This window comes from Bos mutus, chromosome 1 (assembly GCF_027580195.1).
Source record: "Bos mutus isolate GX-2022 chromosome 1, NWIPB_WYAK_1.1, whole genome shotgun sequence".
Classification (NCBI taxonomy): Eukaryota; Metazoa; Chordata; class Mammalia; order Artiodactyla; family Bovidae; genus Bos; species Bos mutus.
In genome coordinates, this window is record NC_091617.1 from 109,446,033 (window position 1) to 109,464,045 (window position 18,013).

The 18,013-nt window shown below is 38.5% G+C and overlaps 1 protein-coding gene across 1 annotated transcript in view; it reads right to left on the reverse strand.

Annotated features, from left to right (window-relative positions):
• Nucleotides 1–18,013, reverse strand: part of LEKR1 (leucine, glutamate and lysine rich 1) — a 192,128-nt gene that overhangs the window by 22,275 nt on the left and 151,840 nt on the right. The window contains exons 9-10 of the mRNA XM_005902068.2: nt 10,735–10,899; nt 5,912–6,211 (exon numbers count right to left, since the gene is read on the reverse strand). Of these exons, the coding sequence (XP_005902130.1) occupies nt 5,912–6,211; nt 10,735–10,899 (465 nt within the window). The remainder of the gene's footprint in view (nt 1–5,911; nt 6,212–10,734; nt 10,900–18,013) is intronic.

The window sequence follows — 18,013 nt, forward strand, 5'->3', positions numbered from 1 at the left end:
GAGAGATAAGAAAGCCTCCCTCACATTTCATGGATATATCTTCTCTTTTGTCTCTAAGGATATGAATTATGCTCTTTTTTGACACTTTTTCTTCCCACATTGTTCTTTTTTTGCTTATTTGTTTGATCCTGATTCTGTCTTTCATATTAGAAGTATTCCTCAAATGCTTGGTTATTCTTGGTTTTTGTGTTTAAAAATGAGTCTTCAAAATGTTACTGGAAACTCTGTGTGCCTACTAGGTAAGGGCTTGTTTACTGGTATATGTTTCATTGGACATGCATATAACTTTTAATTAAAAGTTATTTAGTGCCCAGAGGTACTAATAGTTGTTGGTACCCAGAGGTATTTTCTTTTTTTAAACTTTCTTTAATCAATTAATCAGTGTCTTATAGTTTTTAGTGTATAAGTCTTTCAATTCATTGGTTAAGTTTATTCCCAAGCCAGAGGTATCTTCTTTTGAGCTAGCTCATTTTACCACAGAGGGCTCCTCCAATTTCCTGGGTATTGATATATAAGCTTGGTTGTCTGTGTTCTGGGAAGTGAGTGGGTGACAGGGACTGGGAGGTCTCACCCTGAAATATACAGACCTTCACTCTAGCTCTTGCCTTATATTCTGCTTTTGTGTATCCTCAGGTCCAAAGACTCTTGCATTCAGGTTTTCTAGAGTGTAAACCTTTAGGATCCTGCCAGGACGGTAGGTGGAGGCTGCCTGGGGTTGCAGAGGGCATCTAAGCATCTGTTTGCACCTTTAAAAACCATTCAAACAGCCCTGTTTTCAGATCTACACTTCTCTCCCACTTTGAGAGATTATCTGTTGAGCCTTTCTAATGTGATTGGGTTTGCTCCTTTTTAGGATTCCATGCACTCCCACACTCTCCACAAGCATTAGGTTTCAATATCCATAACCTGCTGATTACCTCTCATCCATACCTTACTTTCCGTTTTCCAAATTTTGGTCAACATTTTTTTCATCAAATGTCATCTCCTTTCCTGTTCTTTTTTCCTTATGTATTTATTCAATTTTAATTAATTTACTGTCATTTTAGGGTATTTAGGGATGGATGCAGAGATAAACATATGCAATTAATCATTCATGTTTAACCAAGAGCATTACCTTCTATTTTTGAATATCTTTCATCTTCATTAGATAGCTATAGGAAGTGGGAGAATTTAAAACTTCTGCTCCTTATGTTTTCCTTATCTATAGTTTTAAGTCAACAAAAATATTGAACTCTCTGTACTGGCTTTACTTTGATCTGTTTTTCACATTCTCCTTTTGGATCCAAGGCCCCAAACAGTGGAGCCACACTGTCTTGGTAGTGCTCAAGAGCTAGTGGAGCTCTTACTAGCTTATGGAGCTAGTAAGGAAGGAAAACTGGCAGCAAAAAGCATGGGATCTATTTTAAGCTGGTTTTAAATGATACTGTCCTGTTCTCTAACATATTATGTTTCTTTCCTGGCTTCTTATTTGTTTAAACTGTTCCAATTTTTGATGTCTGTGTCTTTTCCCTGTAAAGAATTTCAGGAGCCCCTTTTTTACATTTACATTTCCCATTTAGTTTTACTTCCTATTTTTTCTCTTCTTATTGACCTGAACCTTTTGTTGCTTCACCTTCTTGACCCTCGTTTCTGTGGCAGCACTCCACTAATCCCTGCTCCATGGAGGAATATCCATTTTGCCCTTTTGAGGCTATGGCTTTCCTCCTATCCTTGAGAACTTTCTTTACACAATTAAAAACAAAGTTCTACCTATTTTCTGGCTTCCTGAATGAGAGTGGGGTTTTCCTCTCCTTAATTAGCTTTCTTATCAGACCATTAATTTATCTTCTTTCAAATGGGAATTTGTTCTCCACTTAAATGAGGCTGTTTTCCTCCAGAATCTGAGAAATTTCAAGTGTATGGAATGCATGGTCACAAAAAGTAGTACTTTTTACTTTACATGCTAACAACCTCAGTTCTCTCTGGCTCATAATTCCTATCACTTGTATTAATTCATTTCCAATTTAATAAGAATGTTCTGGACTTTAGCATTCTTAAACAGAGAAGCAGTCTTAATTATTTACTCTTACAGTTCAGTTGTAATTGTCTAACTTCTAGTGGGAAGTCTGCCCTCAGCCATGTCCCAAGATAACTTTACTTTTGCTACAATCCCTTTCTATTTCCCAGTAATGATCTACAATCATTTATATACCAACTCAGTATCGTATCTTTCCAAAATCTGCATGTAAAAAAATTTCATCTCTGAGTGGTTTCCTGTTACAACCAACAGGCAGGAAGAATTCCAAATGTAGCTGCTTTTGTGTGAAAAAGATATTCGTTCTTCACTTTTAGTCTAGCTTCTCTTGCCAAAGTTACCTTCAGAGGCCCTGAGTTGGCAAACTATAAAATGGCCCCCGGTTATCCCTGCCCTCTTGCTATTCACAGCCTTCTGCAACCCCTTTGAGTTGAGTGTGGCCTGGAGTTGTTGTTCCATCTCTAATGAATAGAATGCAGCAAAAGCAGCGGGATACCACTTCTGAGATTAAGTTAGAGAGACTGCAGCTTCTATCTTGGGCACCCTCTCTTGCACTCTCTCTTTCTTACTCGCTTGTTTTGCAAGAGACTAGCTGCCATGTTGCCAGGCTCTTCTATGGAAAAGTTCATGTTGGAAGGAAGTGAGGGGTTCTTCTCTTCCCCTTCTTCAGCCAACATTGAACTGAGGCTCTCAGCCCAACAACCATGAGGAAGTAAATCCTGTTGACAACTACAAAAGTGAGCTTGGAAGTCAACCTGCCCCCAGTTGAGCCTTTTTAATGAGACTGCAGCAGCTGACACCCTAACACCAACCTCATGAGAGGTACTGAGCAAGAGGCATCCAGCTAAGCCGTACATTCAGATCTCTGATACTCAGAAATAAATGTTCGCTGTTTAAAGCCACTGATTTTGATGACAATTTGTTACATAACGATACATAACTAATACAAGTCCTATGGCCAGATTGTTAACTTTTAGTCTGTGTTTTTTACATGGGAAGTTTCTTTTAGGTCATTCTTGCCTCTGGATGTCACTTTAACTGCTCAACATAATATGTTCTCTAAATTCCTCTTTGAAAGCATGGGATGGCAGTTGTCAGTCATGTTCATAATTGCATATTGATGACTAGCACAGTGCCTGGCACTTGAATATAGGCACGGGCCTATTATATATTTCCTGGATTTGACCCTTTATAGTCTTGTTCTAGTTTATAAATTCCTAGAATAAAAAAATGTCCTATGGCAACCCACTCCAGTGTTCTTGCCTGGAGAACCCCAGGGACGGGGGAGCCTGGTGGGCTGCCGTCTATGGGGTCGCACAGAGTTGGACACAACTGAAGTGACTTAGCAGCAGCTTAGCAGCAGTTTATAAATAACTCATCACTTTCCATATTGCCATTTCTTTGGGAGATTTAAGAGTTAGAAAACCTGCTGGTCTAGTTAATTTGGCCTTTCTCTCCTTTAACCTGCTGTCCCACCTCTAGAACTTCAACACTGCTGTCTTAGTTGAAGCATCACCTCTCTCCTTCTCCAGCAGAGCTGAGTCCATGTGTATGCTGGCTCTTCCCACTCCTGCCTGGACTGGAGGAGCAGCCCCCTTTTCCAAGGGAGGTTGTGGTGCTGTGTTCCAACAGGAGACATTCAATCACACAACACCCTAACCATCTGGTAGAGTAAGCATTAGTGTGTTTATTATTATTCTAAAAGTAACAGAGAGAGAGGGTGTGTGTGTGTGTGTGTGTGTATCCTGGAGATTTGAGTGCCAAGCCTTAGGTCACTTTGAAATTTAGAAGCAGAATCACTAAAATTCAAGTATCCTAAAAGAGGAAATATAGAAATTCATGGAGATGAAATTTAGAGATCCAAATCTAAGAAATTCAAATTTGAATCTTGGCTCCACCATGCTGGGTCATCTTAGAAATTATTCAAACATCTTGAGTCAGTTTCTCATCTGTAACATGGAGGTAATTCCTACTTTAATAGGGTTTTTAGGTATTATTTTTGATCCAATATTTTGTTCATTCCACATTTTAACTTAAAATTTCTTTGGAATAGGTTCACTATGTCATAATTATAATGATGGTATAAACTTTGAATTTTGGTTGACAATTTACAAATAGCAAGAAAACATGGTATATTTATTAATAATCAATATTACTACTAGCACTTTCCTTTTATTCATCTTTAAGACACCAATGAAACCAATAAATATTATTTATCACTAACATTCAGAATCTTCCTCCATTTGCCTTTATTTGTTATACTGTTATAAATAGGATCAAATATTCTAATATGACAATATTCTAATTCTTGGCTATTGGAAAATTGCCCCACTGTTTTAATAAGTTTGGGTTACTACAACAAAATACCAGAGGCTGCATAGTTCAAACAACAAATATTATTTCTCAAAGTTTTGGAGACTGCGAAGTTCAAGATCAAAGTGCCGACAGATTTGGTGTCTGGTAAGGACCCTGATTCAAAATGGCCATCCTCTTACTGTGTCCTCACATGGTGAAAGGGAAGAGGGAGCTTTCTCTCATAAGAGCACTAATTCCATTCAGGAGATTAGCTCATCTCTCAAGACACAATCACCTCTCAAGACACAATCACCTCTGACAGACCCATCTCCACACATCATACTAGTGATTATATTTAACATATGAATTTGGGAAGACATTTAGTCAGTAGCATCCACCATTTCTAAAATGGTCAGCAGTTCAGAAATAAGATTTTGTTAGGAAAACAAAATTAAAATCAAAATAAGTCTGTTGTTGTTGTGTTGTGTCCAACTCTTTGCAACCCCATGGACTGTGTCCTGCCAGGCTCCTCTGCCCTGCCAGGCTCCTCTGCCCATGAGATTTCCTAGGCAAGAACTGAAGTGGGTTGCCATTTCCTTCTCCAGGGGATCTTCCTGACCTAGGGATTAGACCTGGGTCTCCTGCATTGCAGGTGGATTCTTTACCACTAAGCCACCAAGGAAGCCCCAAATTATGTTGTTGTTCTGTCGCCTAGTCGTGTGTCTGACTCTTTGCAACTCCATGGACTGCAGCATGCCAGGCCTCCCTGTCCCTCACCATCTCCCAAAGTTTGCTGATGCCATGGACATGAATTTGTCTACTCCAGTTTAAATAAAACACTGCTGAAATAATTGTGCATACACAGGAAAGAAGACCAATACATGTAGATTATCTTACAACTTTAGAATGACAGAAAAATAAAACCCTAAAGAATAACTGTATTTAAAATATACTGTCTAAAATATTAAACAGCAAGTACTCTAAAAGTTTCTTTGGCAAAAATGTAATGTTTCAACAAATAAGACATAAATATATAAAGATTTCTAATCTTAGAGGTTTTAAATGGTCATTTGCAACACAGTAGAACTTGCCAAGGAAACCTTAGAGATTACATAGATAAATGTATTATTTATTTTACAGAAAAGGAAGCCAGGTCCAGAGAGGTTAAATGCCTGCCTAAGCTGAAACTCCAATATTTTGGCCACCTGATGTGAAGAGCTGACTCATTTGAAAAGACCCTGATGCTGGGAAAGATTGAGGGCAGGAGGAGAAGGGGACAACAGAGGATGAGATGGTTGGATGGCATCATCAATGCAATGCACATGGGTTTGGGTGAACTCTGGGAGTTGGTGATGGACAGGGAGGCCTGGCGTGCTGCAGTTCATGGGGTCACAAAGAGTCGGACACGACTGAGCGACTGAACTGAACTGAACTGAACTGAAGTTAAGGACAGAGCCAGGATATGACCCCAGGTCTCTGCCTAATAAACAGTCCAGAACTTTCTGCATGACACCAAGCTACATTTCATGTCTTTGTTTGTTTATTTGTTGAAAGACCAGCACTCTCTCACTAACTGCACTGGCGCCATCACCCGTTTCCTACCTCCTCCTGGGACTGGTTGAATCGCTCTATCAGTTGTGCTTGTGCCAGCATTACTCTTTCCAGTTCATCCGACTTCTTTTTCATTTCCTTCCTCAGGTCCTCTGAGACGGAACCATTACTGTCAATTTCCTTCTTCAGACGTGATTCAAATTCTACAACCAAATTTTTAAGGTTTTCAATTTCTTTCTCCTTTAACGCAGATTCCTCAGTATATTGAACATGGGATTCACGGAGTTTTTCTTCAAGAGCAGCGAGTTTTAGTCTTAGATCTTTAGTAGCACCTTCGATTAAGTTGGATATCTGTAAGATAAGTCTTGCATTAGTTTATAGGTAATAGTCTCTAGGTATCCACAGAATTCTCTTGGTTTTAAGAGGTTTATTCTAAATAATTGGTGTTCTCTTCTGATCTGATTGAAACAAATCTTATGACACATATAGGCCTTCACAATTTTAAAAGTTAAGACTAAGATTTTATTTTTATCACCGAAAATGGAATTGCATTAATCACTTGAACATACTTTGAAATACCTAAATCTTTGTAACTGAACTGAACTACCAAGGACAACTCAAGTCTTGATCAAGTGCCTGTCTGGACTCATTTTAGGGTGACTTTGGGACCTGATGTTTGGGGATGCATGTAGGAGAGCATCATAGCTACAGTCAGTCAGTCAGTTCAGTCACTCAGTCCTGTCTGACTCTTTGTGACCCCATGGACTGTGGCATGCTGGGCCTCCCTGTCCATCACCAACTCCCGGAGTTTACTCAAACTCATGTCCATTGAGTTGGTGATGCCATCCAACCATCTCATCCTCTGTCATCCCCTTCTTCTCCTGCCTTCAATCTTTCCCAGCATCAGGGTTTTTTCAAATGAGTTAGTTCTTCACATCAGGTGGCCAAAGTATTGGAGTTTCAGCTTCAGAATCAGTCCTTCCGATGAATATTCAGGACTGATTTCCTTTAGGATGGACTGATTGGATCTTCTTGCAGTCCAAGGGACTCTCAAGAGGTTTCTCCAACATCACAGTTCAAAAGCATCAATTCTTCAGTGCTACAGTCTACTCAAATCATACTAGTAAGGTTTCCTTTGATGTATTTTTTTTTTCATCCTTGTATATGATGATTGAAGGTACTCTAGATACCATACCTTCTATAGTAGCCTTGCCCAATAGAACTTTCTTCAGTGACAGAATACATGAGCAAATTGGGAAAAGTCACCAGTGGCCATAGGACTGGAAAATGTCAGTTTTCATTCCAGTCTCAAAGAAGGGCAATGCCAAAGAATGTTCAAACTACCATACAGTATGTGAACTGAGAACTTCCAGATGTACAAGCTGATTTAGAAAAGGCAGAGGAAGTAGAGATCAAATTGCCAATATTTGTTGGATTATAGAGAAAGAAAAGAAACCCCAGAAAAGTATCTACTTCTGCTTCATTGACTATGTTAAAGCCTTTGACTATGTGGATCACAACAAACTGGAAAATTCTTAAAAAAGATAGGAATACAAGACCACTTTACCTGCCTCCTGAGAAACCTGTATGTGGGTCAATAAACAACATATAGGACCAGATATGGAACAATGGACTGTTTCAAAATAGGGAAAGGAGTACCTCAAGGCTCTACATTGTCACCCTGCTTATTTAACTTATATACAGAGTATATCATGTGAAAGGTGGCCTGGATGAAGCACAAGCTGGAATCAAGACTGCTGGAGAAATATCAACAACCCCAGATATGCAGATGATACCGCTCCAGTGGCAGAAAGTGAAGAGAAACTGAAGTGTTTCTTGATGAAGGTGAAAGAGGAGAGGGAAAAGCTGGCTTGAAACTCAATATTAAAAAAACTAAGATCATGGCTGGTCCCATCACTTCACAGTACATAGCTGGGGGAAAAATGGAAACAGTGACAGACTTTATTTTCTTGGGCTCCGAAAATCACTGCAGATGGTGACTGCAGCCATGAAATTACAAGATGCTTGCTCCTTGGAAGAAAAGCTATGACAAACCTGGACAGCATATTTAAAAGCAGAGGCATCACTTTGCTGACAAAGGTCCATATAATCAAAGCTATGGTTTTTCCAGGAATCATGTAGAGATGTGAGAGCTGTACCATAAAGAAGGCTGAGCCCTGAAGAACCTATGCTTTCGAACTGTGGTGCTAGAGAAGACTCTTGAGAGTCTCTTGGACAGCAAGGAGATGAAGCCAGTCAATCCTAAAGGAAATCAACCCTGAATATTCACTGGTGGGACTGATGTTGAAGCTGAAGCTCCAATACTTTAGCTACTTGATGAGAAAAGCTGACTCATTGGAAAAGACCCTGATGCTGGTAAAGACTGAAGCCGAAAGGAGAAGGGGGCGGCAGAGAATGAGATGATTAGATAGAGTCACCGACTCAATGGACATGAATTTGAATAGACTCCACGAAACAGTGAAGGACTGGGGAGCCTGGTGTGTTGCAGTCCATGGGGTTGCAAAGAGTCAGACACAACTTAGTGACTGAACAACAAGAAGAAATATTCTGCACTGTCTTATGTGGTAGCCACTACCCACATGTGACTATTGATAGTGGTGTACTGGTAAATACTTCCCTGATAGCTCAACTGGTAAAGAATCAGCCTGCAATGCAGGAGACCCTGGTTTGATTTCTGGGTCAGGAAGATCTGCTGGAGAAGGGATAGGCTACCTATTGTGGTACTCTTGGGCTTTCCTTGTGGCTCAGCTGGTAAAGAATCCACCCGCAATGTGGGAGACCTGGGTTTGATCCCTGCCCTGGAGAATTCCATGGACTATAAAGTCCATGGGGGTCGCAAAGAGTCAGACACGACTGCATTGGTAAATATTTAACAATGGACTCTCACACACACACACAGAAGTCAGATTTGTATTCAATTTCCATGATGTAAACACTCTCACCATGACCAATTCAAAGCTATGAAGGTGAAATCACTGATCATTAAACCGAGAAGAAATGTTAACAGTAGGCTCTCACTTGCTAGTATGGGCTATTACACCCTTAAAATGTGGCAAACATGAGTGAGGAACTCAATTTTCAATTTTATTTAATTTTAATTAATTGAAACTTAAGTAGGCACATAAGTTACTATATTAAACAATGCAGTTCTAGAGGATACCAGAATACTTTGAAAATATACTGCTTCTGAAGGTGGTACCTCCAGACAAAGAGAGGAAAGAACAACTTGAGAAACTTCTCAGTGTCACAGCATCTTTAGAAGGGAAAAGATTGCTTATTTTTCTCCTTAAAAAAGCAAAACAAATAACACAAAACATACCAAGAAGAGCAAAGCTGCTTCTGACAAAACATATCATTTTTTATGCTACGGATATTGTCATATTATAAATATTAGTACAGCAAGAAATCAGCCCATGAAGAATCTGGAAAGCATTTACAGACTAAAGTTCCAAGGATTTTGTGAACCATTACTTAAGAGTTATGTACCCCAAATTTGTTTCAAATGTTAAATTTACATTAACAATAACTTTTACAAGAAATCTATTCGCCACAGTTTTTATAAATTAATATTCCATTTTCTTCAATTAACCCAGGGAGGGAGAGGGTCACTTCTGGGTCTGAGCAGTAGTTTCCTTCATCCAGAGGAGAGCTGCCACTAAAACAGAGAAGGTTATCTTGGGAAGAGGAGGCTCACATGCTTTGATTTTTTAATAAGGGAGTCAACAGTAAAAAAAAAAAATCAAGAGAATTCACTCACAAAATCTGGACTTAGGATTGCTCTTGAAAGACTGTAGCCCCAGCAAGTTGGGGCCTGCCTTTCAGCATTCCCCTGCTGATGGTCCTGGGCCACATGGGAGAGTAACTAACAGCAGTCACAGGGTGAGGGGAAAAGGGGAGTGGGAGGGGCAGGAGCCGGGAAGTAAGGGCATGTCTAGGACAGGACTGTCCAGAAGAGGAGGAGAGGGCTTAGGTGAGCCGAGGCTACAACTCCCAGCGCATGCTCCATTGTCCCATTGTCCCAAATAGGACTGCACTTATAAAACACAAATTCAGAGATTAAATTATTATTAAGAATTTCAAGACAGCATTTGCAGAGCATTAAACCTGCAAGGTTTGTATGGGGACCTGTGATACCACATTCATGTGGCTGGCCCTGTCTATTCACAGTGAGCTACTGAAAAAACTACCATATCCCCTGTACAACAAAGTGGAGGCCGTAAATCTCATTTAATGCTAATTTACATAAACTCTTAATGAGTTTATTCAAAATATAACTTTACCAGTAGGCCTTGGTTAATATACGCACACAAAAGATACACACACACACACACTCTACTTTCAAGTCTTATGAAAACAAGGGAACCTTGTCAAAACCTTATATTTTGTTTAGTATACATTGTTAAAGAAATTATGGAAGTCTGATATTTAAAAAATATTTCCCCTTCATTCAAAACTAAAATTGAAAATATTTGAAACTAAAGGGGATAGACTTTAGTTGTTGGTAAAATTTAGTTATGTAAAATACATCATTATCTTTTGTTGGACATTTGAGGTATTAGAATATCTAACCATGTTAATTATTAGTTACGTAATTTATGCTGTTTTAAAAATATGTTTATAAATAAATGTTTATTTAGTAGGAAAAATTCCATACATAGCTGGATTATATTCTTATGTAATTTATCTCAGTCATTCATTATGGAGAATAGCCAAATCATTCTATCTAAAAATAAGCTGTGATGACCATGAGGAAATCTATAGGAGTTAGAAATATAGTGTTGTCCTTAGGAGGAAATAACTAACATCTACAGTTTCAAATCCATTAAATAATGATGAGTACCATAATGACAGACCTTCATTTGTAGTTCTTCTTGTTCTTTCTTATACTTTTGGATTATTTCTTGGTGTTTTTCCTTTTCAATATCAAGTTCCAGTTTAGCTTCTTCCTTAAAGAGAAGAGCTTGCTCCTGAAATTCAACCAAATGTTGGGCTCTTTCCTTGGCAAATTCAGCTTCAATCTAGAAAATAGCATTTAACACACATACTATCATAAGTAAATTTAACACCATATAAGTAAATTAAGCCTGTTTTCAGACTCATTTTTTTCTCCCAGGTTTGTTGATATAATTGACATATAGTACCATATAAGTTTAAGGTGTACACTATAAAGATTTCACTTACATATATCCTGAAGTTATTATCACAAAAGTTTACAGAACATCCATCATCTCATATAGATAACAAAATTAAAGAAATAGAACTTTTCCTTGTGATGAGAACTCTTAGGGTCTAATCATTTAAAAATTCTAATTCTAACATGAATTTTTAAATTCTAATGTTAAAAAAAATCTGATTCAGAACTTGGACCAGAGAAGTTGACCTTGGGTCAAATATCTTCAGATCTTCTAAGACTTTTAAGACCTGTAAAATGAGTAGAGAAGTTAAGACAATATAAGTTTTCAGAAATACTAAAAGCTTAGTCTTCTGTACATTTATAATGTAAACTCTGTCCTTTGCCAAGGAAAAAAAAAGAAAAAAAGATTTTGAGGCTCTCACACTAAGTTCTGTTGAAAACTCAAGAGTGGAAACAACATATAAATGCTGATTTTTTTTAAATGGGCCTTTCTTGATGGAGACCACAGACAGTTTTGGAGTCATAGATTATCATTTTAATGAGATTGAGGCCAGAAGGGTGATTGAAGGAAAACATAGTCAGTGATGCTTGAATCCATATTTCTACTCAGAACCACAATGCTGGAAGGGACCTTAAAAATCCCCTAGTTCATTTTCTCAAGCTTCCATGAATTGTGGAAGGATAAACAAAGGCTTTGGACTCAGAGTTTAAATCCTGGCTCTGAATCCTGGCTCTGCCACTCTAGCTGTGTGATCTTAAATTGTGACTGTAACCTCTCCCGGTGGGGTTATAACTGATTCCCTTGGGGGTTGTTATGAGGATTAAATGAGACGAAACATCTGTGTAAAGCTCTTGCAGGAGCAGGAATTCAATAGTCAGTGGAGATTACTTCTATACCCTGACTTCAATCTCTACCATGGAATCTGCACCAAATGATTATCTGCTCTATGCCTTGACACCACCAGAAACCATAACTCACTCCTTCCCCAGCAGGCACTTCCATTTTCAGACAGCGCTAAACATTAGGAAGCTTTTCCTTTAGTTGAGCCAACATCTCTCTCCCTGTGGTTTTTAGTCATTGGTTTTGGCTCTGCCTACTTGAGCAAGAGAGAACAAATCCATGAGTACTGGAGTCATTCACGCCTGGGAGTTTATCTAGTGGATTAGAGAAGGGATCCCAGTGACAGGTTGGCTCTAGATTTACATTGTGCCATTATAAATTATTTAGATTATAAATTCTAAGACCAAGTAAATGCAGATAACTTGGGAGAAAAACTGTCAAACCTGACTTACTGTGACTGTGATTCTCAAGCCAGTAAGAGAAGGAGAGAGGTCAACTTGAATTTCTCATGGGAAAACTAAAACTGGGAAACAGAAAGTTTGCTAAGGAACTTTGCAGGAAGCTCTTTAAATTACATAAAATGCAGACAGAAGACCAGCCTCAGTATGGGGTCAGTGGGGCTTATTGCACTGGTCATTTGCCTCAAGGCAAAGCATTTACGCTTATACTTACTGCACCGGAGTTGTTTTGGCTCTTTCAAAATAAATTTCTAGATTGTCTGGAGGAAAGAATACCGATAATCATTTAGGCACAGGACAGAATTGTTCAGATAGGTTGCTATCAGATTGTGAAAAGCAAGGAAAGCCTCAGGGCACTCAGAGAAAAAAGCAGATGTTCTTCAGAATTTCAGCTACTTTTGTTCTTGCCTTCTGGTAGCCATATAGATACATCATAGGTGTCTCAAACTGTCTGTACCATAGATCTTGACACAATCCCCCCACCTGTTCCTTCCTCAGTGCTCCCTATCTCAGGATGTGCACCACCGCCCATGGAGTTATTCAAATCAGTAACTGGAGCAATTGCCTTTCACACTTCTCTCTCCTTTACCTTCCACACCTAATCCACCATCAAGCCCTGCTCATTTTGCCTCCAAAAGATACAATGAATCTATTGATTTCTCTGCACCAGGATCACCACCATACTTGTGGTCACCACCACCTCCTGACTGGCCTCCTTACTTCTACTCCTGCCTCTCTCCAACCCCTGATACACAGCAGAGTGTTCTTCACAAACTATACATTGAATTCTTTTATTCCCTCTTGCTGGCTTTTCACTGCATTATAAAATCCAAACTCCCATACATTATCTTCTACTAGAACACCACCAGCCCCTATGACACCTTTACAAGAATCAACAAAGCCCACCTTCCTTAGATAAACACAGCCTTGGGCAGGGCATGGTGAGCAGAGCCCAGGCCTGGTTTCAGCTCCCTTCTCTCCCCTGGCCTGTGTATTATTCATGGCACAAGCAGGATACCATGTATGGCAGCCCTTGACTTCTCCAACCTGACTTTCAATCTGTATTTCCCATTTGACTACTGTGTTCTAGCCATGCTGGAATAGATATGTTAAGAACACATGAAAGGAGGAAATCAAATACAAAACATTCAGAAAACTTTGAGTTAATAGTCCACAAGATACGTTGACACTATTTTAAAAAAGAGAGTAAATAAACATTTTTTGAGAAGCTAAAGAAAAATTTGTGCTGAGGTACTAAAATGTCAAGTGTTCAAAAAATTTTGCTTGTGCAGTTAATTCATAGAGCCAAATAGCTATTTTAGGATAGAAAGACATCTTTCAAAATATGGACTCAAATTAAGAGAAGAAGAACGTGCACAAACAAGGTGGGACAGGACAAATTGTAAATTAGGTGACAGAAGGACTTGAGAAGAACTTTTAAAAACAGAAGTTATTTAAATTATGAGGAAAAGGTCATTTAGCAAATCAGCAGAGTCCCTTGAAGATGAAACAAAGGATGCATTCAGGGAAGGAAAGGGGGTGGCTGACTGGTTGAGTGAGTAGAATGTTCTGTTCTACCTGATCCAGGAAGAAAGGGCTCTTTGCCCCTGAACTATTCCTTGGAATAAACAGGTATAGGTAAGGAGAGAGGAAAAAAGGAAGGAACTGACAGAGGGTGGGAAAGAAAAAGCACTACAGATAGAAAGGAGAAGAGTGATATACTGATTTCATTTTTAATTTGTACAACCTGAGAAAGAGAAGCAAAGGGATGAACTTCAGGTGGAACTTCTAAATATTTAAGGACGCTGCAATGGCAAATCAAAAGCCATCTGAATGTGTTGACTGTAGCACAGAGAGATGACACTACCGGTTCCTTCAAGAACTGAAGAGTCTGAACAAAACGATGAGCCCACCAACAATGACTTGCTTAAGCTGGTATATTGTTATTGAGAAGATGAATTCATGCGAAATTGTCATGTTTATGTTTTCTACATGTTGATAACAGCTGTTTGTTTACAAAATCTTAGATGGCAGGACTCATGTTTATGAAAATTAAATAAATTAGGTGATGGTGCATACATAAAATATGAACTGCTTTCAGTTCAGTTCAGTTCAGTTCAGTCTCTCAGTCGTGTCCGACTCTTTGCAACCCCATGAATTGCAGCACGCCAGGCCTCCCTGTCCATCACCAACTCCCGGAGTTCACTCAAACTCATGTCCATTGAGTAGGTGATGCCATCCAGCCCTGGATGGGGGGATGACATCCTCTGTCGTCCCCTTCTCCTCCTGTCCCCAATCCCTCCCAGCATCAGGGTCTTTTCCAGTGAGTCAACTCTTCGCATGAGGTGGCCAAAGTATTGGAGTTTCAGCTTTAGCATCAGTCCTTCCAATGAACACCCAGGACTGATCTCCTTATATAATAGTAATTCTGATAATCTGAGGAAATTTTAATTAAAAAAAAAAGCATGAATAAAAATATGAGCTCAGGAGTTAGAGAAAGTAAAATCAATTGTTGTCTGTGTACACATTCCAGATTTTAGTTCATCCATATCTTCCTCTAGCTCAACTGTCTCATTTCTGAAGGCCTTCTGAAGACTTCAAAGCATTCTTAGTGTATTGTTTTTTTAAATCCTTTTTGTTTGTGTTGAAATGCATAATTAGTGTTTTATAATATTTGTTTCTAATGCTAATGTGCAAAATGCTATCTTTTCACTGTTTCCCAAGTGAGATCTTTCTGGTTGATTCTGATATCATTTTCTGTTTGTAGGGAAAGAGCAAATTAGCCAAGATGGTGGTGGTCAGACTCTCTCACCATGTCCTTTCACTCTTGCCCCATGTTTTGTAAATAATGATTATATAACAGTTGAGCTCACTTATAGCACCACACATGCACATCACAAGGTACTCACTTGGCCACTGGCTACCTTTGTTCTGTAAGCATATATAAGCTCCACCTGAAAAAGCCCTTGCAGTTACGTTTTGGCTGCGTTATGGCGGTGAGGCTGTGTTATGGCTGTGACAGCTGGGTCAACCACAAGAGGAGAGAATACAGCGTATCTGCTGCTAGTGCTGCTGTGCCAGTCAGGGGAAAATAAATGTGTTTGCAATTCCTACGACTCCTTGTGTTTTCTTCCAGCTTCCCTGCTTGTGCCTTGCCTAGCATGGGTTCAATGAACATTGTGCACAGTAAGATACAGTGAGACACTGTTCATGGAGGCAGACACCATGTTACAACATAATCACTTATTACTTGATGATCCCTTTAAAACCAAGGAAATTTCAGATGTCATTTAGAAATCAGACCACATGTTTATATTTGATGTACATTTATCATTAAACAAAATATTAATATACATCCTGAAAATGATTATGAATGAGTAAAAATTGCTCAGTCATGTTGGACTCTTTGCAACCTCATGGACTGTAGCCCGCCAGGCTCCTCCATCCATGGAATTTTCCAGGCAAGAATACTGGAGTGCATTGCCATTCCCTTCTCCAGGGCGTCTTCCTGACGCAGGGATTGAACCCAGGTTTCTGGCATTGCAGACAGATTCTTTACTATCTGAGCCACCAGGGAAGCCCAAAAATGATTATACTATTTTCTAAAAGTTAGAAACAAATTGTAATTGAAAACTAGTATTTCAGATTATTTCTAAATTAACCACTGAATAACTATGTTATAAAAGTAGATGATTATTCAAACACTAGACTTTGTAATTAAAAATGCAAATGCTAAGGAATCAGACTAAGTATTGAAGTCCTGCCAAGAACCGAGGAAAACTGAGGACAGAGGAGAGAATGTTCACTGAGTACCTCATACAAGCTAGGTTGTATGGTATAGGGCTCTTTTCCTCTACTAACTCATTTAATTCTTACAATTCTGAAAGAATGTATAGTAATTATTGTTCCCACAGTATAGAGTAAGAAATAGGCTCAGAGAAATTTAGTATCTTCACCAAGATCTTAGAGCTGCCACGAGGTGGGGCAGGCTGTGCACTCAGATGTCTCTGGTGGACTCCGTAGCTCAGTGTGGTGAGTTTTCCCAGGCACCTTTTTTCCCCACACATTTACATGGCACAGTGGTTAAGGGAATGGAGTTGGTATTTATTTAGTTCAAAATATTGGGGTATTTTTTCCCAGATAACTTTCTGTTAATGAATTCTAATTTAATTCCATTGTGGTTAGAGAAAATACTTCATATGGCTTGAATTCTTTGTTGTTGTTGTTGTTCAGTTGTTCAGTTATGTCTGGACTGTAGCATGCCAGGCTTCCCTGTCCTTCATTGTCTCTTGGAGTTTATTCAAAGTCATGTCCAGTGAATTCTTTTACATTTGTTAAGACATTTATTCCCAGTATATGATCTACTTTAATAAATGTCCCATGCACACATGAGGAGAATGAATATTCTGCTGTTAAATGAAGAATTCTATATGTATCAAGTCATATTTGTTAATATTTCTTAAGAATAAACTATTTTACTATTTTCCATAGTATATATCCTTAATGGTTTTTCTGGGTATTGAGAGAGAGCTATTGACATCTCTGACTCTAAAGATTTGTCTATTTCTGCTTGCAGTTCTATCACTTTTTGCTTAATTTTTAAAGTTCTGTTTCTAGGTGAAAAAATGTTTAGGGTTAAATGTCCTCTTGGTGAACCAACCCCTTTATCATTATGAAATGACTTTCTTTATCTTTGGTAATATTCTAAATACTCTGGTTTCTTTCTCTGAACTCTATTTTGATTATAATGTAGCAACTCTAGCTTCTTTTTCAATCCATTACTTTTAGCCTTTTTGTTAAAATATTTCTTTATATAAAAATACATTTCTTATAGGCAACATATAGTAGAATCTTGCATTTTTATCCAACATGACAATCTGTCTTTTAATGGGGATATTTAGATGAGGGCTTGGCAAACTATGGCCCAAGACTAAACTTCAGCCATGCCCATTCATTTGCATATCATCTCTGGCTGCTTTTAAGCTACAGGGGCAGAGTGGAGTGGTTGCAACAGAGACTGTACGGTCCAGAAACCAAAAATATTTACTAATTGGACCTTTAATAGAAAAAGTTTGCTGATCTCTGGTTTAGAGCATTTATATTTAATTTGATTATTGATGTGACTAGCTTTAAATCTGTCTTGCTATGTGCTTTCTATTTGACCCATCTCATTGTTTTCCCCTCTTTTTCTGTCTTCTTTTGCATTATTTTAAAATTCAATTTCCAATCCTTTGCTAGTTTATTAGCTATAACTCTTTGTTCTTCTATTTTTGTAATTGGTTTAGAGTTTACAGAATATATTTTTAACTTTATGCAGTCTATCTTCTAGTGATATATCACTTTATATATTGTATAAGAATCTAAATATTCTCGCTACCAAAGCAACAAAGATAATTGTATGAAGAATGTGTTAACTAATCTTATTGTGGTAATTATTTTGCTATATATATATATGTATGTATGTGTGTGTGTGAGAGAGATCATCATGTTGTACATCATGAACTTACACAGTGTCACACGTCAGTTATATCTCTATAAAGCTGGGGGAAAGGGGGAGCTGTGGTGGTTTGGTTAGCGGATATAACTAGAATGAAAGGATCCCTTCCTCCTTTCCTTAGATCTTCTGCCATTGTTCCCTACTCACCAATCCCAATCAAGAGTTAGAGGGTCCAGGAACTACTACTCTCATCCATTCAATT